The sequence below is a fragment of the Clupea harengus genome, chromosome 6, assembly GCF_900700415.2.
Source record: "Clupea harengus chromosome 6, Ch_v2.0.2, whole genome shotgun sequence".
In the NCBI taxonomy this organism is placed as follows: domain Eukaryota; kingdom Metazoa; phylum Chordata; class Actinopteri; order Clupeiformes; family Clupeidae; genus Clupea; species Clupea harengus.
In genome coordinates, this window is record NC_045157.1 from 28779862 (window position 1) to 28805705 (window position 25844).

At 43.1% G+C, this 25844-nt stretch overlaps 3 protein-coding genes across 3 annotated transcripts in view; 2 read left to right on the plus strand and 1 right to left on the minus strand.

The window, feature by feature from the left end:
- The window catches only part of dmxl2 (Dmx-like 2), a 45430-nt gene extending 33345 nt beyond the window's left edge, over positions 1-12085 (plus strand). Inside the window, exons 29-44 of the mRNA XM_031569665.2 lie at positions 2340-2533; positions 2642-2775; positions 2885-2970; positions 3210-3411; positions 3622-3739; positions 5164-5229; positions 5692-5778; positions 6044-6165; positions 6363-6510; positions 7673-7733; positions 8219-8346; positions 8760-8837; positions 9047-9138; positions 9458-9510; positions 9904-10121; positions 10319-12085. Of these exons, the coding sequence (XP_031425525.1) occupies positions 2340-2533; positions 2642-2775; positions 2885-2970; positions 3210-3411; positions 3622-3739; positions 5164-5229; positions 5692-5778; positions 6044-6165; positions 6363-6510; positions 7673-7733; positions 8219-8346; positions 8760-8837; positions 9047-9138; positions 9458-9510; positions 9904-10121; positions 10319-10528 (1997 nt within the window). The 3' untranslated portion in view covers positions 10529-12085. The remainder of the gene's footprint in view (positions 1-2339; positions 2534-2641; positions 2776-2884; positions 2971-3209; positions 3412-3621; positions 3740-5163; positions 5230-5691; positions 5779-6043; positions 6166-6362; positions 6511-7672; positions 7734-8218; positions 8347-8759; positions 8838-9046; positions 9139-9457; positions 9511-9903; positions 10122-10318) is intronic.
- A 199-nt stretch (positions 12086-12284) lies between these two features.
- gldn (gliomedin) lies at positions 12285-17623 on the minus strand. Its single transcript, XM_012814872.2, has 10 exons — positions 17016-17623; positions 15981-16032; positions 15812-15829; positions 15413-15511; positions 14575-14694; positions 13992-14120; positions 13755-13832; positions 13542-13667; positions 13166-13316; positions 12285-13059 (listed from the first exon to the last, which is right to left on the minus strand). Exons 1-10 carry the CDS (start codon positions 17427-17429, stop codon positions 12594-12596), a joined length of 1653 nt encoding a protein of 550 aa, XP_012670326.2. The 5' UTR covers positions 17430-17623; the 3' UTR covers positions 12285-12593.
- Positions 17624-22221: 4598 nt separating this feature from the next.
- Positions 22222-25844, plus strand: LOC105889015 (aromatase). The gene is made up of 9 exons (XM_012814772.3): positions 22222-22770; positions 22955-23105; positions 23291-23445; positions 23573-23749; positions 24149-24263; positions 24376-24487; positions 24709-24871; positions 25017-25258; positions 25447-25844. Exons 1-9 carry the CDS (start codon positions 22569-22571, stop codon positions 25702-25704), a joined length of 1575 nt encoding a protein of 524 aa, XP_012670226.2. The 5' UTR covers positions 22222-22568; the 3' UTR covers positions 25705-25844.

Here is a 25844-nt window from a genome sequence, read left to right on the forward strand (position 1 = left end):
GAGGGATGTTGTGTACATTATGACCATTCGTCCTCAGTACTCATGAGAAGTTTAGTTTACAGGTTGGTGCGTCATGGCTTCTGTCAAAGGTGTAGTCTGCGTTTCATCGTTCATCTGCAGTAAATCAGCTGTATTCTCTAAAACACCGAAGCCTTTGCAAAAGCCTTATCTTTAGTCCCGCGTGCATATTCTACGCAGCCGTCGTTTGGAGATGGCTGAGTTTCAGTTGGCATTTAGTGGTAGCATTTCGTTTTGTTTGAGAACTCCAGCAGATTCAAAGCATCGCCTGTGGCCTTTTCGAGCATTTCATTTCATGTGGCTTTTCTAGGATTCTGTGCCGTTGCTTAAATGTCAGAGTCCCTTCCAACCAACCTCATGTCATTACCAAACTGGCCAGCAGGGGTGCATCGAGTCCAGACACCACTGGTCGGGTGAGGTGAGGGGGAAAAAAAAGCAACAAAAAAAAGCAAAACATAGCAGATATCTCCACTGGTGTCCAGACAGCGGTGTTTCTCCCTGTTCCCTCCGCCACCTCAGTGTTGTGGCCAAGGCTCTGTGCCTGAACATCCTTTCCTCTCACGCTCTCTGATCACACAGCGTGGCCCCCTCCTGTCACGAGGCAGTCTACCACGGCACTCATAGACACCATAAAAACAAACCCCATCTCCATACAGACAGAGTCATATAGAATCTATAGTTGTCTATAACATAGTTAATAGGACACTGTTGCTGTCACTTTTCTATACATTTTGAGCATGAAAATATATAAAGAAGGGATTCACAAGTGTGTTTACCAACAATCACATTAGTGAGATTTACAGTTTTGAGTTTACAGTAAATTTCCAATGAATTCTGCCAGTCAAAACAAATATTTGCATCCTAGATAATATTAATATATAATCTAATACTGCTCACCAGTTAGTTAGGTATTAGTTTCCTGTCTAGCTTGTCTTCTTGCTTGTGTGTGGTTGTCATATATGTAATCTCTTGGCTGTGATTGTCTAGCAGCCCCACTGATAGTTGTCCAGGATAACAATGAAGGTTTGTAAACACTAGAGAGTGTGTGTGTGTGTGTGTGTGTGTGTGTGTGTTTGTGTGTGTGTGTGTGTGTGAGTGTGTAAAACTGGGTTGTTCCTCTGTCTGTGTGATCTGCCTCACTCCTTTTGTCTTCTCTAATAGTGAGGTATTCAGATCTAATGCTCTGTCTTATGGCCCTCCTCAGAACTCCGCTGGTCTCTAACGAGTCTTCTCTTTTCTCACTTCCTATTTTCAAAAGAGGTATTGATTAAGGGGAGAACACTCGTACCCACTCGGCCATGAAGCACCCTTAATCAATACATTGATGATGAATAGATGCAGCACTCCAGCCTGACTCCAGTCTGTAAGCAACCCTAATGAAATAAGAGAAAAAGATGTCTGTGACCAACCCTAATGAAATAAGAGAAAAAGAAGTCTATAACCAACCCTATTGAAATAAGAGAAAAAGAACTAACCAACTCTAATGAAATAAGAGAAAAGAACTAACCAACCCTAATGAAATAAGAGAAAAAGAAGTCTGTGACCAACCCTAATGAAATAAGAGAAAAAGAACTAACCAACCCTATTGAAATAAGAGAAAAAGAAGTCTGTGACCAACCCTAATGAAATAAGAGAAAAATAACTAACCAACCCTAATGAAATAAGAGAAAAAGAACTAACCAACCCTATTGAAATAAGAGAAAAAGAACTAACCAACCCTAATGAAATAAGAGAAAAAGAAGTCTATAACCAACCCTATTGAAATAAGAGAAAAAGAAGTCACATTCACTGAGAGAGGAGTTCCTCATTTGCATTCCTCTTGTCTGTTTTGTTTGGGGCTTGGGAGCAGCTGTCTGCTGATATGTGTGGAGACTGATTAGACGGTCCAGACACTCGCCTCTGGCCTGCCCTGCCTGGAGTGGGAAGAGGCTCAGAGGGATCCAGGCTGAAGTGGATGGATGGTGGATTCTTCTTTTCTGTCAAAAGCCCCGCTGGCTTCGTTTCCGAAATAGAACCGCTGTGCTCTCCTCTCTATATCATCTCTTTGTCTGTTTTTCTCAAACTCTCCCTCTCCGCACGACTGCCCTCTTTTCTCCACACCGTTCAGGAGGTTCTGTTATTGAATGTCTTGTTGTAACCTGGAGGCCTGTGCTTCAGTATAGACACTGAAGGTAATGTGTGGTGTGTGTGTGTGTGTGTGACTGTTTGGCTCTGTGAACCCGAAAGCATGAAGCAGAGCAGGATTCTCTGGCCTGAGTGACCCATGCTGTGACCCCCTCTGTCTGACATGGTTCCCTGTCCTGCCCCTCCCTCTCTGGCAGCTCTTCCCCCTCCCACCCCACCGGCCGAGGATGTGGACCGGCACCGCCGCCGGTTCAACATGCGTATGCTGGTGCCAGGGCGCCCTGTGAAGGAGACGCCGGCCGCCCCGCCGCCCGTCCCAGTGGAGCGCCCCACCTACAAGGAGAAGTTCATCCCCCCCGAGCTCAGCATGTGGGACTACTTCGTGGCCAAAGTAAGATCCACCGGCCACCAGGGCTCCATGCTGTTTATGGTTCTGTGTCACGGTATCAGGTCAGAGTTCATGCTCACCTCACCTTTGACCCCCCCCTCCCTCCCACAGCCCTTCCTGCCTCCCTCAGACAGCGGTGCCCTGTACGACTCGGACGAGAGCGGAGCGAGCGACAACGACGATGACGATGACGCCTTCCTCTCTGACACGCAGATGACCGAGCACTCCGATCCTAATTCATTCAGGTGCGGCATCTCGGGAAGCTTTCCCGTCTCACATGAGCTGCAGCGTGGCATGATCCACACAGAGAGTTTATACTGTGGTGTGTGTGTGTGTTTCCTCTCTGTGTTACAGTTGGGCTCTCATCCGATTGGTCATGGTCAAACTGGCCCTGCACAACGTCAAGACCTTCCTTCCCCTCACTGGGCTGGACTTCACAGGTAAACCGTCCGCCTGTCGACTCGAATCATTACTGTTAAATGGATCAGATTTGCTGTTGACTCTAATCATTACTGTTAAATGGATCAGATTTGAGTGTGTATGTAGATAGTGTGTATGTAATACAGTTAATCAAAGCTAATATACATGCCTGAGTATATTTACATTAATATGTATAAACAGTCCGAATGAATTCCACCATAACTGATAACCCTATTTCCCCCCCATATTGACACGTCAGACCTGCCGGTGGTGTCTCCCCTGTGCAACGCCGTGCTGAAGACCATGGAGAACTGGGAGCAGCTCCTGCTGGACAAGATGGACAGATTCGACGGCCCTCCTCCCAACTACATCAACACTTTCCCCACTGACCTGAGTGCAGGCGGAGGCCCAGCCATCCTGCGTCACAAAGCCATGCTGGAGGCAGACAACACCCCCTTCAAGTCAGTCCACTAATGAAAACACTCATATTACCAATATATAGTCATGCTATATAGTCACCAGCTATAGTGGAATTGTAGACCTACTAATAGAACATGTCTTCAGGTGTGTTAGAGTGGCGTGATCCTTTAATGTATGATGTTATTGACTGCTGTGTTTGGGGTCTGTGTGGCAGTGGAGTGATCCTTTAACGTATGGGATTATTGTTGCAGGGCAAAGAATCACCTCTCCTTCCCCGTCCGCCGCCTGTGGCACTACCTGGTCAAACAGGACGTTCTGCAGGATCCTCTGATTCGCTACATCTTCACCAAGAAGAGGAAGCAGAGGGAGGTAAAGGCAGCCCCGGCCGGTGGATGTCTCTGTGTTGTTTGCCCAACCTCCTCTCTTCACTCGCAAAAAGCCCCCCTGCTGATACTCGCCATTTTCAGTGACAGATCCTGGCTTGTACTTTGCAGCCATTTTAGGTTTGAGTGCAGAGAAAGTAGAGGGGGCTATTTTTGGTTGGATTGAGATGATTCATTTTCTTCCAGTCTTTTTATTGCTTTCTGTTTTTGTCTCCCCCCCTCCCCCCACCCACCCCTGTGTATTTGCATCAGGAGAGTGAGTCAATGCTAGTTCTGTTTATACTTGAGCCAAGTCTGTCATAATTATATCAAACTGGAAATAGCATTTAATTAATTCACTATGACTATGGTGTATAACAGTTTTTATTTTAAAAAATTGTCTGTAGCAGAACAGATGTCGTAGATTATAAATATTTAAACATTGCTGCAACATGTTGGTAATTGGAACAGTTGAACTCAAGTTTAACAGATCGAATTGACCTCAGCATCATTTGTCCCAGTTACAGTTGTGTGTGTGTGTGTGTGTGTGTGTGTGTGTGTGTGTGTGTGTGTGTGTGTGTGTGTGTGTGTGTGTGTGTGTGTGTGTGTGTGTGTGTGTGTGTGTGTGTGTGTGCGGGCGGGCGCTGCATAATCAATTATTAATCACAAACACAGACAATAATAACAGAATGACCCTGGAGTTTCTCCTCAGCTGATATTACATTGAGTTGAGAGAGAGAGAGAGAGATTGAGAGTAAGAGTTGCCTGCACACAATTGAGATGTCCTCACTGCAGGTTGTCTTGATGTTCATCCCAATTAATAAAGTCAGGTAGGGTCTAAAAGTCTTAAATATAGATGTATATAATGTATTGATAAGGCTTTGGGGGCTAAGAAAAGTGATATAAATGGGTAACCATTTATAATTATTAATGAGATCTAGAAGTACAAGTTTGATTTATAGTATTGACCTACTGTAATGTCCACCCACTAAAATGTACTATATACATATATACTCAAAAAAAACAGCAAGGAAACAAGTTAAGCCATAAGCTAATACCCCATCGTGAACTCATAATAACAGCTTATTGTTTTACCTAATGGCAAAACAATGTGTGAAATTCGAATTAATAGCATGGCATTCATTAAAAACCATTAAGTTATCTACGTATGATGACCCCTATCTGAAAGACTGCCACCATGTTAACAAAAGGTGTTTGGAGGGAACTGTGTTTTTTTTCTCCCCGAGGCACAAGAAGGTGTATTAGTGCAGCTGCACTTTGAGGATTGGTGGCTCACGCCAAACCCTTTTTCATTTGACTTTTCATTTTTCCCCCCATTCCCATGTTTGTGTTGTTTGTGCTCATGGTTTGTGTTGTGTGTTTATGTGTTTATGTGTTTATGGCGTGGTGTGCTGTGGGTGTGTTGTGTAGTCTTTAGACGGCCATGTGGACCACCTCACACAAAACTGCGTAGCGGGAGCCCGCGGTGCCAGCAAGGTAGTATGCCTCCGCCGCCCCCGCGGCCACGTCTGCAAGCCTCCTCCAGCTCTGGGCTTTGGGCTCCTGTCCTTCTAACCGGAGAGAACCCTCTTTTCAGTTTGACTTACGAAACCTCCTCCGCCCTCACCAATCCCTAACCAATCTGCCACCAGCGCTTCTCTCCCTAATCACTAACCGGCTACAGTATTTACAAAATAATAAAGCTCAACATAATTCCAAAATGACATGCTTCTCACTCCTTGTGCTCCGACTGTAAAGATCCTGCGCTGGCCTAAATGAAACAAAGCAAGGCAACTGTTGCGTCCATCTTCTGCAAGGACAGTGCAGTCCACTTTTTGTGTTGCATGCTCACTGAGTTTCCATGTGTTTTATGTTTGTGTGTGAGGGGCTATTGCTCTGCTGTCAGTGGGAAAAGCTGCAGAGGGATGACTTGTGACGGACCGGTGCTCTCTTTAACAGGTGGAGGCTGACCTTGGCTATCCAGGCGGGAAGGCAAAGATCATTCATAAGGAATCTGACATCATCATGGCTTTTGCCATAAACAAGGTGGATGATCTCATATTTTCTGGTGTTATGTTGGAAAGGGGTTTTCACTAGGACTGAGTCAAAAGTGTGTGTGTGTGTGTGTGTGTGTGTGTGGGTGGGTGGGGGGACGCTTAAACATGTGAGAAAGAGAAAAGTAATCTTCCATGAAGTTTATTCCATTAGAACGTCTTGAGCACTCTGAACCAGTGATTTATGGAGTAGCGTTAGCACCGCGTCCAGAGGTTACTAATGTGATGTGTGTTTTGTTTGTCCTTCCTGTGCCCAGGCCAACACCAATGAGATCGTCCTGGCCTCCACTCACGATGTGCAGGAGGTGGACGTGTCCACACTGCTGGCTGCGCAGCCCTTCACCTGGATCGGGGACGACTTTGACAAAGAGTCACGCAGGTCAGTTCCCCCAAACACCAGCTCGTCCACTCCACTCTCTCGCTGCTGGACTGATGTGTTAAGTATCGGTGATCAGTTTACACTGAACCTTCATGTTGAGTTATTGAAACCGTGGGACGCCTGAATAAGAGCTGTGGTGTCTTCTTGAGGAAGGGATGTTTCAGCTGACTCTGATCCCGTGTTCTCCCCTTCTTCAGCTCTGACGACGTGGACTACCGTTCCTCCCACACCAACATCGCCCAGGCCAGCAGCAGCGCGCCCGCCTTCGCCCCTCCGCAGCAGATCCCCGGCTCGGCCTCCATGCCCTGGCTGGGCAGCGGGCAGACCAGCATGGGTGCCAGCGTGGTACGTGACTCACCGCACACAGACCACATGCTAAATCTGGGTTCTGGAGCGCAGGCTCTGCAGCGTCAGCATGAGCGGCCAGCATGATGAGTAATGGGGATCTTGCGAAGCTAATGTTACAGTGCCATTTCAGTCAGGGTTACACAAGAGCATGTCTGTCTTTTGGGGATCTGCCGCGTTCACATGGGTGTAGTTGTTGTAACGCACCAGTAGATGGACACACAACACTATTCAAACCCACGTGTAATGTGTGTGTACGTTTTTCATGTAACAAAGTGCATGCTGGTCGTGAGGAATATGAAAGGACTAGGTACTGACTATTTTGTTGAGGTGTGTTAGAAAGGCCTTCTATGCTTTAAATCAGATAGGCAGAGTGCAGATGTGAGAGAGAGAGAGAGAGAGAGAGAGAGAGAGAGAGAGAGAGAGAGAGAGAGAGAGAGAGAGAGAGAGAGAGAGAGAGAGAGAGAGGGAACAGGACTGGGTCGTGACGTGAGACCCACTCTGACCACGTCCACTTAAAGCCATGAGGGCCTGTGCGTCGAGCACGCGTTTGGACCCTGTCCCATGGCGACCTCGACCCGGGGTTACATCCATGTGTATATTTATTTTAATGTCTTATCACAATAAGACCAGCCATAAATCTCCGTCTAAACAGTCTCATTGATGAGTCTAAGTTGACCGAGATTACCAGAGTCTGTGTTAGTATTGAGCAGAGGAGAAATAATAAACTTGAGATAAGGCCAGTCTTCAGAGACGGCAGCCCAAGGTAGGGAACTGCGTCATCCAGGCCGTTCCCAGGTCCTCCCCAGTCTGAGGCCCCCATGACTAGGATTACTGCCTGGCCTCTGCCTGCTGGAAGCTCACTATAGTCTGCTTTATCCACAGAAGGCATTGGACACTCACTATAGTCTGCTTCATCCACAGAAGGCATTGGAAACTCACTATAGTCTGCTTTATCCACAGAAGGCATTGGACACTCATTCCAACTGAACTGCCCCACTTTCCCCTTTAGTCCCAGTAATACAAGCCACTAACCATGAGGAGACTGATGTGTGACTGTGTGACTGTTTTCTAATGGGATCTGTTTTCTAGTGGAATCTGTTTTCTAATGGGATCTGTTTTCTAATAGGATCTGTCTTCTAATGGGATCTGTCTTCCACAGATAATGAAAAGGAACCTGAATAATGTGAAGAGAATGACATCCCATCCCATATATCAGTATTGTAAGTTGTTAAGCTGTTTTTCTTATACAAACATAGGTGTGGCTATGAAATAATGAGATGAATGCTGTAATTCAATTCTAAGGAAGATAACTTGCTATAGTCGTATAAGTCATACATATATACTCCTACTAACAGTTTTGTTATTTAATAGCCACACCTCGCACTGAATATTAACTAATAAAAACATGCTGGTCGATGTCCAGCCAATGAAGATATATGCCAACACCCTGTATTTCGTCAAGAAACATTAATATTGTATGTTGTTAGGTGTTCAGGCTCTGCAGACTCCTTAAAAACACTAAACCATCTGACATGTGTGAATAACAAACATTAAACTCTGGAAGATGATTCAATATTTTAACTTGAGAGAAAGCCTTTCTGAAAATATTATCAGGACCCAAACTATAAAGATAGTAGCATGACCGTGCGTGTGTGCGTGTGTGCGTGTGTGTGTGTGTGTGTGTGTGTGTGTGTGTGTGTCTCAGACATGACTGGAGCTCAGGATGGGAGTGTCCGCATGTTCGAGTGGAATCGGCCCCAGCAGCTCATCTGCTTCAGGCAGGCAGGCAACGCCAGAGTCACCCGACTCTATTTCAACTCCCAGGGCAACAAGGTACAGCGCCACCTCACAGGGCCTTTCCAACCTGTCTCCCTCATGCATCTCATTTCCTCACCATCCCCCTCACCACCTCCTCTGTACTGTCCTAGGACATTTTTATAGGTATCTGGTAGGAAATGTGTTTTTTTTGGATGATTTGGAAGTGGATGTGGAACAGAGGAATAAGGACTTTACCATTGAAAAAGCTTAGTGGACACATGGTGACCATGTGAAGCAGTTTACTGAGATGATACACACATTAAGCACCTGTTTGTATTCTAGCAAATTCTAGCAAATTTTTTTTCAGCATGTTCCTCTCTTTTTTTATTGTCATGTGTGTGTGTGTGTGTGTGTGTGTGTGTGTGTGTGTGTGTGTGTGTGTGTGTGTGTGTGTGTGTGTGTGTGTGTGTGTGTGTGTGTGTGTGTAGTGTGGCGTTGCTGATGGTGAGGGCTTCCTGAGTCTCTGGCAGGTCAACCAAACCTCATCAAACCCCAAACCTTACTTGGTGAGTCAGGACGAAGCACAAAGACAGGATATTGGATTTAAAGTCACTGGTGCAAGTCAGAGCACTCTCCTTTCCATAGGGCCTGCACACATCAGCTTCAGTTGGCACGCTGAATTAATGTTCCTGTTCACTTTTGTCTTTTCTGTTCTTTCTTTTCTTTCTTTTCTTTTCTTTCTTTCTTTCTTTCTTTCTTTCGTTCTTTCTTGCAGAGCTGGCAGTGCCACAGCAAGACCTGTGGGGACTTTGCTTTCATCACTTCTTCCAGTCTCATTGCCACAGCTGGCCAATCCAATGACAGCAGGTCAGTATCCATCAATAAGGAAATGATTTCAGAATGACAGCTACATCAAGGAGATAAATACTGTGTGTATTAGAAAATACCTATAAAGAAATCTTCAATAAGGAAATGATTTCAGAATGACAGCTACATCAAGGAGATAAATACTGTGTGTATTAGAAAATACCTATAAAGAAATCTTCAATAAGGAAATGATTTCAGAATGACAGCTACATCAAGGAGATAAATACTGTGTGTATTAGAGAATACCTATAAAGAAATCTTCACAAGGGAGTAGTTTGTTTTTCAGTCTTACAGAAGTGTATGTTAATTTGTCTTACAGAAATGTATGCCTATGGGACACCCTGATTTCGCCCAGTAATACCATGGTGCATGGTAAGCTTGCGCAGTCGCAGTTGATATCTCAAACATTTCTGTTTTGTGGTCTTGGATATATGTGAAAATAAAGTTTTCTTATTGACTGTATTTGAGTGAATGTTCAAGAGAAGACTATTGTAGAGAAAGCGTTAGTTTTAGTTCTGCATAGATCTTCTCTTGAATGTTGATTTTTGTCTTGAGTTTCCTTTCCTCCTCATCCTTGAGACTGGCTGTGAGTTTTCATTCACGTGCCTCACTGATCACTTGCATCATTCTGTCACTGCGCGCTTTACAGCCTGCTTGGTTAAATACTTGAGCAGTATATGTTATTATATATGCATGCATATTGAGCTCACAGAAACCATGAAGTTGTGATGTTTGATGACGTTTGGGATGTTGTTGTTTCGCCAGCCTTCCCTTGCCATGACAACGGGGCCACTGTGCTGCAGTATGCGCCCAAGCAGCAGCTCATCATCTCTGGGGGCCGCAAGGGCTTTGTGTGCATCTTTGACATCCGCCAGAGGCAGCTGCTGCACACCTTCCAGGCCCACGACTCCGCCATCAAAGCCCTGGCCCTGGACTCCTCCGAGGACTTCTTCGTCACCGGCTCCGCCGAGGGGAACATGAAGGTGACCAAAGCCAAACATCTCTAGCATGTTTTGGGCCTCAGTGTTTAAGATTACTAGATGTCTTAGTTTGGGGCGAAGCGGTTTTGTTTATTTTTTGTATTATTATTATTATTTCAGATACCATCAATACTTTGTGCTGATTTTGTGTGGGTTTCTGTGTGTGTTTTCACACATGAATGTGTGTGTGTGTGTTTCAGGTGTGGAAGATGAATGGTCATGGCTTAATGCACTCCTTCAGCACGGAGCACGCCAAGCAGTCCATCTTCCGCAACATCGGCGCCGGAGTGATGCAAGTGGAGACCTGCCCAGGAAACCGCATCTTCACCTGCGGTGCGGACGGTACCCTTAAGATGCGAGTCCTCCCTGACCGCTACAACATCCCAGCTAGTATATTCGATATCCTGTAAATTGTAAACAGTGGCGCGGTAACCAAGAGGGATTTCACAAAGCAATGAAGCTTTTAATGGCAGCAAACTGTACGTTTCCTTAGCTGTGGATGGTAACAAAGTGAATCGCGCTGCAAAATATATTTTCCAAAGGCTGAAACACATAAGCAAATGTCACATTTGCTTGATTTAAAAAAAAAAAAAAAAGAAATAGATTTACTGTAATTTTAAGAAGCCGACATTGTTCCCTGAGAATCTCTGATAGAGTGTGTCTTTAGGAAAGCTATGCATGTACTGTACTCGTAAAAGCGGTGCATACACAGGTTTATTGATAGTGCTCTGTAAAAGTGCTCAAAGCAAAAATTTTGTGTGTATCTGTCGTCATTTTGTGCCCACGGCTGAAAACTCTTAGCATCTTCCCAGCACTGTGGTTTCTATATTACGTCAGTGGTTTCCAGTGTGACTCGAGTTGTCGGATCTGCGTTTAATTTCCTTCTCGTCCTTCTGTTCCCATTGGCTGCTCACACTGCACAGATGTATGGCACATAGCCCTCGTGAGCCCGGGCCGCTAGCGCTCGGCTCACAGTGAAAAAGAAACCGTTAGCTCATCTCTTTGCGCCGCTGCGGATGCTGCCACTGATGGCCATCTCCGAGCGGCAGCTTCACTGCAAACATTCCATTGAAGCGCTGAAGTGAGGTCATTGTGACTGTGATTGAAATGGTTCATCTGTATGTCTTGTTTTATTGTTTTATTTGTTTTTCTCCAGGCTGCACTGAAGTACTCAATTTGACCAGAAACACGTTGTTTCAGTTTGTTCCGTTTTTGCACAAGATATTTTTTGTTCACTTGTTGTTTTTTTTGTATTGTTTGCCCGTTCATTTCATTACAGGCTGCTGTATTTATATTTGTACTTATTGCCTTTACATTAGGAATGTGAGGTTTTATGTTTAGCTATCCAGGACACAGCACAGTACAGCTTAAGTTTCCGTTTTATTTATTGTTTTTGTTCTTCTTTTTTTTTTTGTCTTTTGTTTGTTTTGTTTTTTTAATGTTTCAACCATAAATGAATATTTGCACTCAAATCTGGAGACACTATACATTTAAGTTTAATTTTAAGAAATGAAAACGTTATTCTAGAGGAAACTGTTACATACAAATGAATGTCTGGCTTCATTTGGCCAAGTAAAAAAAAAAAAAGGTTTAAAATAGTTTTAATAAATATATAAATATATATAAATGAACTACTACCATAGCTTGTACAAACACAAATGCTTTTAGTTTATTTTTGGTCGTCATACCAGCTGGACTAGTGTACTAGTACTTTGGTTAAATGTATGTGGTATTTATTAAAACATATTTGTGTTTCTGTCAGACCTTCTGGGCGCGATGTCTACTGTATGTGCTGAGGTGTTCATCCAATGGTCCTTTTACTTGCTGTCTGTTGTGTATTTATTGAAAGCAGAATATTCTCTGTGTGTGAGGGAACACTAGAAAAAAGGCACTCTTGAAAATTCATGAAGGAACAGGTAGTTTTATCATTACCTTTGTAAGTCCAATAAATTCTTTTTATTTCAAGAGCTATGCTTTTTTTTTTTTAGCCTCACTTCCCTTTTTAAGGTTATTATGAACTTTCTTTTTGGTAGTCCTCAGTTTCTAGTTCTGTGCAAACACATTTGTTCCTTTCCTTGCCATGCCATTAGAGATCCCATCAGAGGAGAATACCTAAACAGTTTAAAGACTAGTGTTATCCCCTTAAGTCAGTCTAAAATAGTCTTGTTTGACAAATGAACATAATTTAATAGTATACATTAACACTGATGGGATTCACAGTACACCGGGGGTGGGGTGGGGGTGGGAATAGGGCTGCATTGCAAGAATAGAACATACCAGTGTATAATGATAATGAGCATATAATGAAACTTCACAATATAAAAGCACAAAATGAAAACAGTGCACATAATACACAGCACACAAACCTCTTCAGCTGAGCACATCAAAATGATAGGGACACAAAAATGGTGTTTAAATGTGTTACTAACGATTACTTTAGCCCATTCTAACGATCATTTAGCCCATTATAATCTCTCATTCATCAGAGAGGAAATGCACTCTGTATGATTTCACATAGCTGCTATCCCAAACAAACAGAAGTTTTTCTTGAGGCATGTACGAGATCATGGCCAGAATGCCAATGGGTGATCTGAGATCAAAACTGACATTGACAGGTTTACCCTTCAGGAGATCGAAGGCGTAGGCCACCCTGCTGTCTTTGGTGTCGGTGAGGTAGAGAACCCCACACGCAATGAAGGCATTTCCAGCCTTGGTCCTGGGGTAGCTGGTGTTGATGTACGCCGAGACGGAAAAGGTTTTCTCGTCGAGCTGAGCCACCATGATGGTGTCGTCGAGGCTGGACGCGAAGATGAGCCACAGGCTGTTCTCATCGGACGCCACTTTGAAGTAAGTCTTGGAGTTGTGCAGCAGGTACGATAGATTGTGGTACAGTGCATTTTCAATGGACAGGGTGTGTAACCTTTTGGTTTGAAGCTCATATCTGGTCAAGAGGAAATAAAAAAAAGTAGCAAATAAATAACACCATAGTTTTAAAATCATTTGAACAGAAAGCGTTGGCTGGATGAGATGGAAAAAACAGAACGTACTTGGCAATATTGACAGTGCCAGCAATGTGGTAATATATTGAGCCACCATGTACAATGTGACCACAGCCTTGAAAGAATTTCCCAACATCGATGCTATCACTACTGCTGTTCTGGAATGCTGCAATGTTCTTGTATGCCCGCATAGTTCGACCTAAACAGAAGAAAGACCAGTGAACATTCTGCATATCTGAAGAGGAGGAGGAAAAACAATGGTTTGCTGAACTTTTCCAGCAGTCCCCTAAGATTGGATTCTATGAATACAATGAAATATCTGTTATTCTTATTACTGCTGTGTCAACCGTGGAAGAACTGCATGTTTGATGTAGTGGGGGTCGTGAACTGGAAATCACAATGTACATCTAATTCTCATCACTACCAGAAAAGTGGTCTGCCACCCAGATCCGTTCATCGTCAGGCACAGCTGTGTCTTTCATCCAGGCTCCAAATGTGCTCCACATCTTGGTAATGCTCTCCGGTTTGCCAAGTGCTCTGATGAAGCATTCTGTTTTTACAGACATAAAATCATCTCAGCCGTGTTTCATTTTTCATCCGTTTTGAAATGTTAATGTCTGCATGATGTAATTGGTACCTTTTTTCTTCACCGCTGATTGTTTTTCTTTTGTTCCCTCTTTGCCAGTCGAGTCATTTGGAATAGCGTGGAATAATCCTGGGGTGTGGGAGGAAGATGGTAATATGAAAATAATGGATTACATTAGCAGGGATAAGCGGGGGTATTATTAGGGGCTAAGACAGAGAAGATAGTATACTCAAGAGAAGATAGTATACTCAACAATTCCAGCCATACGCAACATGGCTCAGCACTCACCCAAAGATTTCTGAGCTACGTGTTGGTGAGCGCGGTGGGTTCTGTTTCTGGACGGTCCTTGAGGGCCAGCAGGACCAGGGGGTCCCATCGGACCTGGGGGCCCCGCGGGGCCAGGTGGACCTGGTGGACCTACCAAACAACAAACCAGGTCATGCTCCAGATCACACTCATACAACGTGCAATCATTTAGGAGCCATGGCTCCAGATCACACTCATACAACGTGCATTCATTTAGGAGCAGTGGCGCAAAGATCACACTCATACAACGTGCATTCATTTAGGAGCAGTGGCGCAAAGATCACACTCATACAACGTGCAATCATTTAGGAGCCATGGCTCCAGATCACACTCATACAACGTGCATTCATTTAGGAGCAGTGGCGCAAAGATCACACTCATACAACGTGCATTCATTTAGGAGCCATGGCTCCAGATCACACTCATACAACGTGCATTCATTTAGGAGCAGTGGCGCAAAGATCACACTCATACAACGTGCAATCATTTAGGAGCCATGCTCCAGATCACACTCATACAACGTGCAACCATTTAGGAGCAGTGGCGCAAAGGGACGAGTCCTGACCTTCCAAAATGACATCGTTAGAGGCCTCTTCTTTTTCCCCTGGTGGTCCGGAGTCTCCTTTCTCTCCCTTCTCACCCTTCTCTCCTGGCTCTCCTGGCTCTCCCTTCTCACCTGGAGGACCTGGGACATTATCAGAGGCAACAATTACTGTTTATTACTGTAAATAATTTAGCAGTTTAAATTAACTTCTAAGAATGTTTGCACAGTGTTTGGTGTTTTTAACCAAACTAAATTAGAGCTTCAGGTAACGTCATATAGATTAGAATTCTAGTGACTATTCCTTGTTTTTCAAATTGTGGTTACATTATGTGAATAGCTAAAATAATAATGGCCTTGTCAGATCAAAACATCATTTACTAAAGAAAATGACAGACATTTCCAGTGGTTTCCAAGAAGCAAGTCCATTGAAGCATGAATGCTGTCTTTCACCACCCCACCCCACTATGACTAACACAGAATAGGTTTCAGACAACGTGGGAAGGCTGTTAAGTGCTCTCCGAAAGGGAGAGGAAGTGGCGGCAAACCACAGTTATGAAAACCATCCTGCACTGATGAGGGCGTTCATCACGGCCGGCCTTTTTTCGCCGCACACTTGACTGAATGGATGTGAGCCCACATGAAGCGCAAGCGCCGTCTGATCAGATCAGAGCATGGCGGCGGATGCAGGCTGACAGTCTGAGAGCTCCACAGACAGAATGACTAAAGGAGGCCAGTGCACTCTTGTTTAAGCGTGGCACTAGGGCCCAGGCAGTCCTCAAGCCCGGCCATCACTTCTGCTTCAGCTCTCCGAGGGGCTAATGCACAGACAGTGGGCAGTGAGCTCTGATGGATGTCTGACCTCTTTTCCCTCGTCTTCCCTCCACCCCGGGCTCTCCTTTAGGTCCTGATAATCCATCTGTCCCGTTGGAACCAGGCAGTCCATCCGCACCAGGCAAACCTGTAATGCACAGCGTGACTTTACTGCCATTGATGGACCATTTATGTGCAGTCATTTGTTTTTGTGTTTGTGTGTGCGTGTGCGTGTGCGTGTGCGTGTGCGTGTGCGTGTGCGAGTGAGAGTGAGAGTGAGAGTGAGAGTGAGAGTGAGAGTGAGAGTGAGAGAGAGAGAGAGAGAGAGACAGACAGACAGACAGACAGACAGACAGACAGACAGACAGACAGACAGACAGACAGACAGACAGACAGACAGAGAGAGAGAGAGAGAGAGAGAGAGAGAGAGAGAGAGAGGATGTCTTACCTGGTGGTCCTGGAGGTCCTGTAACATGTTCAAAAATGCCAAATGAAGTTATATGCATCCATTTCTAAATATCCAAAATCATGTGCATGATGTACTAACAGAGTCATGTCTGTCTGGTCACATACATATTTATATCATGTGCATTGCATATGTAGGAATGTCCCGTTACCAGTGAGGCAGACTCCTTTTGTGCTGTTGCAGAGATCTAGTAGGACTTTTACCTACAACAGAAAATACAAATCACATGGATGATACAGATGTTAAGATTTTGTTGAGATGTTGAGAATATATGATGTAGAGACTGAAACATTGTGTATATTATTGACTGCAGGAGACTAAGTGCTGTTTAAAATAAATAAGAACAGTGCGGAGCACACCCTCAGTCAATTACCGAATATCATCACTGACTGGTTTGGACCTAAATGGCACTCATATGGACTCATTCTTTTATACTTCTGATGTAATGCCTATTAGTTGAATTATTTGAATGAATTTCAAATATTCATACCAATAAAATGTTTACACTTAAAATGTGTTACATTTCATAAAATGATGTCTTTCCCAATATCCAATATTTCATTCTTCTAGAATTCTTCTTGAGCGTGTGAGGACACAAAAAAGGATTAATCACACTCACACTTTGAAGAAAGAAAGAAATTTGACTTTGATTAAAAAAAGTAATCTGATAACATACACTCAGTTGCCAGTTTAGAGTTTGTTAAATTCAAATGTATTGCAGGACTAGTGTATTAAACTGCATTGGTTTTAGCTCAGTGTTCCTGATAAACTGGCAACTGAGTGTATGCTTAAACATCATTCCATAACATCCATGACTATTTTATTACATCATTTATTTACACACATGACTGAACAGGTTCACGCCACAGTTGACACTACACTCTTTAGGAAAGAAATGCAGGAAACCCTATCATAAGCAACACATTACATTCTGCCACTGGCAAATTACAAGAGAAGTATAGTGTGCTGTCTACTCAAGCAAACCTGTTTTGGCCATTGTGAATGGAAACGACTGCATTATATATTGTGCCCATTGTGTGCTAAGTATATAACAGCCTATAATAATAATAATAATACAAATAATAATAAGCCATTACAACAATATTATCAGAGAATAGATTGAAATTATATTTATAGATGGAAATAGATGGGAAATGATATTTAGCCAACAGGGTGTCTGTCTTACTGGCACCATGGAGTAGGTCATCATCATCATCATATCCCCTTGCTGCTCAGCTCTGTGTATCGCTTGTCCACGGGGGAGTTCTTGAGCGTGGAGTAGTTCTTCCTGGGCATGGTGTAGTTCCTGGCTCCTCTTGTTGCGGGAGCTCTGGTACTGTTCCTCCTGGTCCTCTGGGCCCCTGACCTGAGACAGGAACTCCACCACGGAGCTCTCGGAGATCTCCTGCAGCCGGCCCTCCGCCTGGACCAGCCGCGCAGACAGCTGGGTCTGCTGGACCAGGAGCACGAACAACCCCCCGGAGTTGACCAGGGTCAGCACACAGGTGCCGTACAACAGAGCCTGTACCATCCAGGGCAGTTTGTGACTGCTGAGCTTCATGCTTCCTCTCCTCCTTGTGTCCGGGAGCGCTGTTAGCATCGGTGCTGCTGCTGTGAGCGTTAATCCCAAAAGGTTTGTGTTTTCGTCCACACTCTTTTGTCTGCGTGAAACAGAACCTGCTCTAGGCAGTCTAGCAGTGAACAGAATGGATAAATGCTGCCCTTGTTCTGTCCAAAGTCAATCAGAGTTGGCATTACAGTCTGGAGCCTCTAGAGAAGAACTCCCTGCTTGTGTGGTCACCTGATTTATATGCAGTTGTGCCCATTCTTTGGTGTGTAACTGTGGCCCGTCTATGACATAATTCATATGAACAGAGCAGTTGCCCATGTGGAAGGGTTAGGGGGGTTAGGGGGGGGGGGTGGAGACCCAGAGCAAATGTTGAATGTTGTTGTTCACACTGTTTTTCTCCGTCTCTGTCTCCTGAATTTAGATCAAAAGGCAATGGCAGATTCCTCCTTTGAAACCCAAAATGATTCTCTGTTGATGGATAACCCCAGAATGCAAGAAATAATAATTAATAATAAAAATAGTATTATCAAACTGTAAAAAATTCAAGAGATTGGCATTACCACACTGTAAAGGCAACTGTAGTAAGTCTACTTTAGTAAGATGAAATGGTGTACTACTTGACCATACATTTGAAGGATAAGACTGTATACACTGGTAATTGTAGTAATACACATAGAAAACAAGAATACTGAACACAGAAAACATTTATGAATTTACAAAGACGACTTGAAGAATCCATAAATTTGAATGAATCAACATAAGATTGAAAAGGACATATCCTCTGAAAATGAAATCCACCATTGTTTCACCAGTCTACTGTATTCATGTGGCCCTGCCAAGGCATCTCGCTCTGTACCCGGCAGCTATAGGTCACTGTCAGACATCAGCACACATCCACGGTCTGAGCACCTTGTGGCAAAGTGACAGCACGAGTGGGACCATCTCTGGCTCTTAGATGGTAAAAACATCCCCTGGGGGTACATCCAAAAGCACTGGTCCACTGCCCTTTCACCTGAAGCCACCTCTGTCCTGCTGGGCTTTTAGACTACACAACGGTGACGATGCTGGGCAGAGCTCTCAGACAAACATTCTATAGTCATTCTCCATTATGCTTCTCCACCCATGTGCAGCCCTTACCCCCATTAGTGCTGAATAGAGGCGCTCCACAATATGGAGACCACTGCAGACTCCCCTACCAATCACCTGCACATCATGCAAATACACACAGTAATATATTAGTATAAGACAAGTACCCCAATCTTTGAGATAACATGTACTCTAATGACATTATATATTAATTAGGAATTGTATCATTTGTCTGAAATAAAAAAAATACAAAAAGACACTTTGATTACAATCTGGCAGCCAGCAGTCAGTCAGACACTGTACGATAATTAAAAACAGTCATTTCACTTCACTTCCACCAGATTGTGGCAGGACATGTTTGTTATCTGCTAGCAAACCTCCAAGCCTGAGGATGAGAATGAAATGCAAGATGGGAGCTGACAGAGAAGGAAGAGAATAAAGAGTACTTCTGCTCTTTCAACTCGCTCGAGGTTACACCACCAATTACTGATTGTTAACTCGAGCTGGAAGGTTGGAAGCAAAACGCTTTCAAGTTTTAAGGCGGGATGGAGTGTGTGAGATGACTTATACCCCACGCCTAATAGATACACGCCTCGTGAATACAATAGCTTCTCATTCTGGTGTCCTGAGAAAGGAGAGGGAAGTGGTTTGGCAATGTTTTTGGTGAGGAACACTACACTCTTTCTCCTATACTACTGGCACATGCTGTGAGAAGGAACCTTGGAGCCACCTACTCTGGCTGCAGATGGCTGAGCAGCTGGCCATGTTTGTATTCGGCCAGGCGCTGACCGCCGGTTAAGACATCTCCAGTCACCAGCGCCGCCGGGGACAGTGGGCGCTCAGGAAAGTGACGAATCAGAGACTGGACACTCGTCATCTTTCTGTCCAAAAGCGCAGAGGCGGGACGAGTGGGCTGCACGAGTCCAAAGGCTGCCATTTTCCCAGAAAATGAACCCGTTGCATTCCCTCAACTCTGGCACGGTGACACACGTGCTATTCATTTGCAATCCATACATGATGCAGTTATCTGAAAGTCGTTTTATTTTTCTGTTTTTGATCTGACTATTTCAGTTTTTGACAGATTTGTCAGTTATCAGTCAATGGACTGATGCAAATTGAGTTATTATGGTTAAACAGTTATTATTATGATCTACTACACTAAGTAGAGACAAACTAGTTAGGGCCATGATGATGAAATGCTGAATAGTATCAAAATGTACTCTTTGTCTCTCAAAAATGTAAACATAAGTAATGCTGACGTAAGTTTTAGGATCACATAAAATAAAACAAATGGCCTCCTCATAAGAGCATTGCTCATAACCCTTCTTTAGAAGTCTAAGTCTGCTATTCAGCTTGTCACCACCATGGCAGTAACTGATGATTTACAGTTCAACTTGGTCAAACTCATTTTTTAAAGAATAGAGAGGGATCCTGAACATGGCCAGACACACAGAAGGCTGATTCATGTACCTTTAATGTATCAGTCATCCATTATGTTCCAGCAACTTAAAACTTCTTTGTCTGTAATGCTAGAGGGGTTAAACAGGGTTCTTTCTGTGAAGTCTCCATTTTGTGTATTTCTGAAAAATAGCTTTCTTTGGACCTGGTAAAGGTCAATGCTTCAGCTATTTTGTGATGAAAGAACTCCCAAGGGAAAATTAAAGGTCCTGATAAAAAGCACCAAACTTCTACAACAATTTCTGAGAGGTCTGTGTTCCTAAAACCCTGCCATCAAGAAATCAAAGAATAAAGACATAACAAACCACATATCCAGGGAAATGCTGGAGATGATAAGGGCAAAATCACAAAATGATTATCCCAATTATTTAGATGAAGATGGATGTGAACTTTCCTCTGGGGAGAGGTAAGGTTATATTAACATGAACTAACGATTTATTAATGATTTCATTTGGCATTCGGAGTGGGAGGTCTGAAAAAAAGTACTAGAATTCCTCCATAGCTCAATCATGCTGTATGCCCTGAAAATGACTGCTCATTTTAGTCTAAAGGACTTAATGACCATACTTATACAGGCAGCATTATCCAAGCTGCTGGACTCTACATGTACAAAGATCCCCATTGGATTCGGGCAGATTCCTTCATGAAGAGTGTGGGCGTTAAGTGAATTCACAGAGTCCTTTTATTCACATTTTATGGCACAAAGGGCCCTATGACGCCACAAAGGTCCTTTGAAATAAATACTATGAACAAAGTCTGTTATCATGTGTACAGAGAGAAAGATGACTTTGGTTTTATTTCACCAAGGGAAAAAGATGGAATTTCAATAAAGTATGTGACAGAAATATCAGTCCACACTGGGATGTACAACATTATTAGTAAAAATGGATGCCAGAAATGATAAGATCTTTAAGGTACATTTGAAAGAAAAGCTTGCTGATCAAAGGAAATCATTCTTTGCTACATATCCACAAATCGGACTGTAAAATACATACTACAGGCACAGTATTTCAGTATGAAACCCAGCCTGGGTACTGAACCCCATTAATCCAAATAGAGGGACATTGAATTGGCAGACTACTATAAAAAACCATTGCTGCCGATGTCCAAGGGTCAAATGAAGTTGCCTTACTAGAGTTCATCTGCATTTAATTTTTCATTACTTTGTATTGTATTAGATTATTAACTAAATATATTCAAGTTTAATTTTAAGCAACTGGACTTCTGGTCAAAAACATTAATAGAATATTGAGATGAATCTTTGTTGTTAAAAACATTCAGGGAAGCCTTGCCACTCCTCTTCTACATTTGTAAAGCTATCTGCAAGCTGTACATTTGCCAAAGCATTTTGTACTTGCAAATGTTCAAACCTGCCACCAGCTGGTGAACATGGAAATTATATGTTTTTCCAAAGACCAGTGATTGACATTACTTGAAACACACACACACACACACACACACACACACACACACACACACACACACACACACACACACACACACACACACTTAACAGGGGAGGAGCCATTTCCCTTGTACAGACGAGCTTTGATAACATGTAATGGAGCTATCTGTACTTTTACTATGTCGTTAGTCCAGCATAATTACAAAACTGCATTACTATGTTTATTATACTGTCATCAGTTTTATTCAGTTTCATCATTTTTAACCTACAGTATTAATGTTGCAGGAATAAACAAACTGGATATTCAAAAGCAAGTCAGGAACTGGTTGTATTGAAACCACACTAATGACATCAGTCCTCTATTGATGTAATTTGCCATGCTACAGAATGTTATGAAAGAAAAGGCAGAGGATAGTTGAAAAAGGAATCGAATATATGATTTCAAATTGTACAAAACATTCATGGACTGTACGTCTGTCCCAACTTCATGCAGTAGGCATGTTCACAAATTTGCTAAATTATTAAAAGAAAAACAATTGATACGATTCTAAATCCCATTTATTTGTCACGTAGCAACATTTTAATACTCAGACTATACGTTTGTAGTTTAAGGAGTTCTGCTTGCAACAATGTTACCAAGAATCTGTGAAGTTATATGTGAAGATGATCAAGTGCAATAATCACCTGAAACTTTAAGCATCTATTATCAACAAGTGCTTTAAGAATCCCCTGCACCTTTATCAAACATATTAACAACTGCATTAGGAGATTCTCAAAATTCTTTATAGCAAAAAAATGTAAAAATGCTTAAAACATACTACAAATGGGTTTGTTAACAATATATATATTATGTTATATCACAGCTCTGACAAAGTGTGTGTTTAATTGCTAAATCATATAGTTTATTATGTCCTTTCCTATTGTAACATATGCTAAATCATATGGTTTGGAATCGAGTAAGAAGAGTTGCTTTGGAAACTCTTTGGCAAAATTCTCAAGGACATGAGAAGTTGGACACGACTCCGAGGCAAGGCTACCCTGGGTTTGTTTGATATGTTCCTCGTTTGTTATGACTTTTGCATTACCCTGACCTAACTCCTGTCAGTGTCTTTGGTATATAAGACTGCCTACTTCAAAACTGAGCCACGCTGAGAACATCTGAATCTAAAACCTAGCACTGTTGCAGGGACCTGTTGGTGATCATTTAATATACAGTTAAAATGGCAGCGAAACTGTTACAGCCGTGCCTGCACACCATTGACCAGCTGCATATGGACCAGACTATGATGGAGCTGTGGATCGCTGGGCCACTGAACATGACAAACAGCCTACCTGAGAAAGTGTCTGGGACTACCAGCACACTGCTGCTCATAATCTGCCTGCTGGTGGCATTTTTCAACAGAAAAACGACCTCTGTACCAGGTCAGTACCATAGACTACAACAAACATTTCTCTCTCTCTCTCTCTCTCTCTCTCTCTAAAGAGTATCTTGGAATGCATTGCATAATGGTACATAACTATTGACAATCCTTACCACAGATGTTAAACAGGCTTGAGTATTCCATTTAGGTGTAAACAGCTACGTCTGCCTTCATGTCCATTGCAGGTCCCTCATTTAATCTGGGATTAGGACCGCTACTATCTTATTCACGCTTCATTTGGACGGGGATTGGAACAGCAAGCAATTACTACAATAAAAAATATGGAGACATTGTCAGAGTGTGGATCAATGGAGAGGAGACTCTCATCCTGAGCAGGTAAAAGGAATTGAACTCTACTCAGATTTAATACTGTTGAATTTGAACTCTACTCAGATTTGATACTGTTTAAGAGATATAGATGCAGAAAAGAGTAGAATTGCAGCAAAATGTCTCTTGTGAAATTTTTAATCTCTGTCAGATAGTGAACTGCAAATATTAATATTGACCCACTTTTGTGATAGGTCCTCTGCTGTATATCATGTCCTGAAGCAGTCCAAGTACACATCCAGGTTTGGGAGCAAGCAGGGCCTGCAGTGTATAGGAATGGATGAGAGAGGGATCATCTTCAACTCAAATGTCACTATCTGGAAGAAGGTCCGAACATTCTTTGCAAAAGGTACATATTTTTTGAATGTTAAAAAAAACAAAAAACGTCACACTAAAATGACATCATCCTGAGTCACTTTCATGGTGACTATGCTTCCACTGTCCATGACATCTTGTGACTGTGTTGGTGCTTCTAGCGCTGACAGGTCCAGGGCTGCAGCGGACTCTGGAGATCTGCATGTCCTCCACCAACAAGCATCTGGAGCAGCTGGAGCAGCTGAGCAGCCCCGAGGGCCACGTGGACGTGCTCAACCTGCTGCGCTGCGTGGTGCTGGACATCTCCAACAGACTCTTTCTGGGAGTCCCCTTCGATGGTCAGTCCGTCTGCTTTTTCATGCTGTGCGCTATTCTGTCAAGGATACTGCATTTTCATTTTTGGCAAACATTCGGGGCGACAGTGGTACAGGAGGTAGATAAGTCGTTTAGTAATCAGAAGGTTGCTAGTTCGATTCCCTGTCGAAGAGTCCTTGAGCAAGACACTGAACTCCTAATTGCTCCTGATGTGCAGTGTGCCATCAGTGTAAATGTAAAATGTGTATACATCCTTGTAAGTCGCTTTGGATAAAAGCGTCTGCTAAATGACTAAATGTAAATGTAAATGTAATGATACAGTGAATAAATCCATTACTACATGTTTTGTTCACAACTGAAGCTGGAAGAGCAGGAGCAAAATGGTTGCAGAAACATTTTGATGTTTTGATGGTTTTTTTCAGAAAAGGAGCTGCTTTTCAAAATCCAGAAGTATTTTGACACCTGGCAAACGGTCCTGATTAAGCCTGATATTTACTTCAAGTTTGAGTGGCTTCATAACAAACACAAGAGAGCAGCGTAAGTAGTCTGTCTCTACTCTCGAGCTGATGATACTGCCAGGAACTTGTCTCTATATCGAATATCTGACATGCAGTGTATCATTTGTTTATTTTCCTACTTTTAACTTCAGTCAGGAACTTCAAGACACAATTGAGAGCCTGATTGAGGAGAAACGGGCAATGCTGGGCTCTACAGAGAAGTTGGACACCATTGACTTTACTACAGACTTGATATTTGCCCAGGTAAGACACTTTTGGTGATAGCATTTACCAGTATGAAATGATGTTGCAGGTTTGACACTTTTGGTGATAGCATTTACCAGTATGAAATGATGTTGCAAATTGCAGTACAGGCATACAGCTTTGATGGTGTTTGACTGTAAAGGTCAGATTGCCTGTATGCATCCCAAGAGGTTTGACAGAACTGAGTCTTACCTGTGGTCTTTTTCTATGCGTTTTTACAGAGCCGAGGGGAGCTGACAGCAGAGAATGTTCGCCAGTGTGTGCTGGAGATGGTGATTGCTGCTCCAGACACCCTGTCCATCAGCATCTTCTTCATGCTGCTGCTACTCAAGCAGCATCCTGAAGTGGAGAAGAAAATTCTGGAAGAGTTGGACACTATGATAGGTACGTTAAGTGACACGCTGTTACTACTAACGTTACTATTAAAACTATTCCTCAATAACTGTCACAGCATTACAACATTGAGTTGGCAATTACACTTCATCTAAAATGTGAGTACTAATGGGGTTCATTTGTGTATGTACTGCAGGTGACAAGTATCTTCGCCATGCCGACCTTCAGAAGCTACCAGTGCTGGAGAGCTTCATTAACGAGTCGTTGAGGTTCCACCCAGTGGTTGACTTCACCATGCGCAGGGCATTGGCGGATGATGTTATCGATGGCTATAAAGTGTCCAAAGGAACCAACATTATACTGAACACAGGCCGCATGCACAAGACGGAATTTTTCAAGAAGCCGAATGAATTCAGTCTCGACAACTTCGACGAAAATGTATGTGTGAAGCAGTATCACTCAGAAATAATATTTCATTAATACTTTGCTGCCAATCTTGCTGCCTTGTTGTGATACAGTAGCCTATTGCAGAAAGTTCTGTAATAGGTTTAACCCGAAAATACTTCTTCTATTATTGTTGTACCTTTCGAAAAACAGCCCTCACCATTGTTTCCTCTGTTGGCTAGGTGCCCAATCGATTCTTCCAGCCTTTCGGCTCAGGGCCGCGCTCCTGTGTGGGGAAACACATCGCCATGGTGATGATGAAGTCCATCCTGGTGACGCTACTTTCCCGCTACTCCGTGTGTCCACGCCACGACTGCACTGTTGAAAACATTCCCCAGACCAACAACCTCTCCCAGCAGCCGGTGGAGGTGGATGACGCCCCTATGATGGTGCGGTTCATTCCACGAAAGCGTTTAAGGAGCAACCCAGGAAAAGCATAATGTCTCACTGCTGTACAGTCTTGTGATGTTTGTTGTATTTATCTGCTCTTTGTAACCACTTTATGAAATTTGATGTAAATGGTGTATTTTACTGTGTTTTGTACATGATTTATGTATTTCAGCTGTGTGTTGTATTATAA

Bases quoted from the DNA above. Each gene is read 5' to 3' on its own strand.
- gldn (XM_012814872.2), bottom strand. From the start codon at position 17,429: ATGCTAACAGCGCTCCCGGACACAAGGAGGAGAGGAAGCATGAAGCTC. The intron at 16,033-17,015 runs GTAAGACAGACA...TTTCTGTTGTAG, and splicing joins TGACCTACTCCATGGTGCCA to GTAAAAGTCCTACTAGATCT. The intron at 13,833-13,991 runs GTGAGTGCTGAG...CCCACACCCCAG, and splicing joins CGTAGCTCAGAAATCTTTGG to GATTATTCCACGCTATTCCA.
- LOC105889015 (XM_012814772.3), top strand. From the start codon at position 22,569: ATGGCAGCGAAACTGTTACAGCCGTGCCTGCACACCATTGACCAGCTG. The intron at 24,488-24,708 runs GTAAGACACTTT...GCGTTTTTACAG, and splicing joins CAGACTTGATATTTGCCCAG to AGCCGAGGGGAGCTGACAGC. The intron at 25,259-25,446 runs GTATGTGTGAAG...TCTGTTGGCTAG, and splicing joins TCGACAACTTCGACGAAAAT to GTGCCCAATCGATTCTTCCA.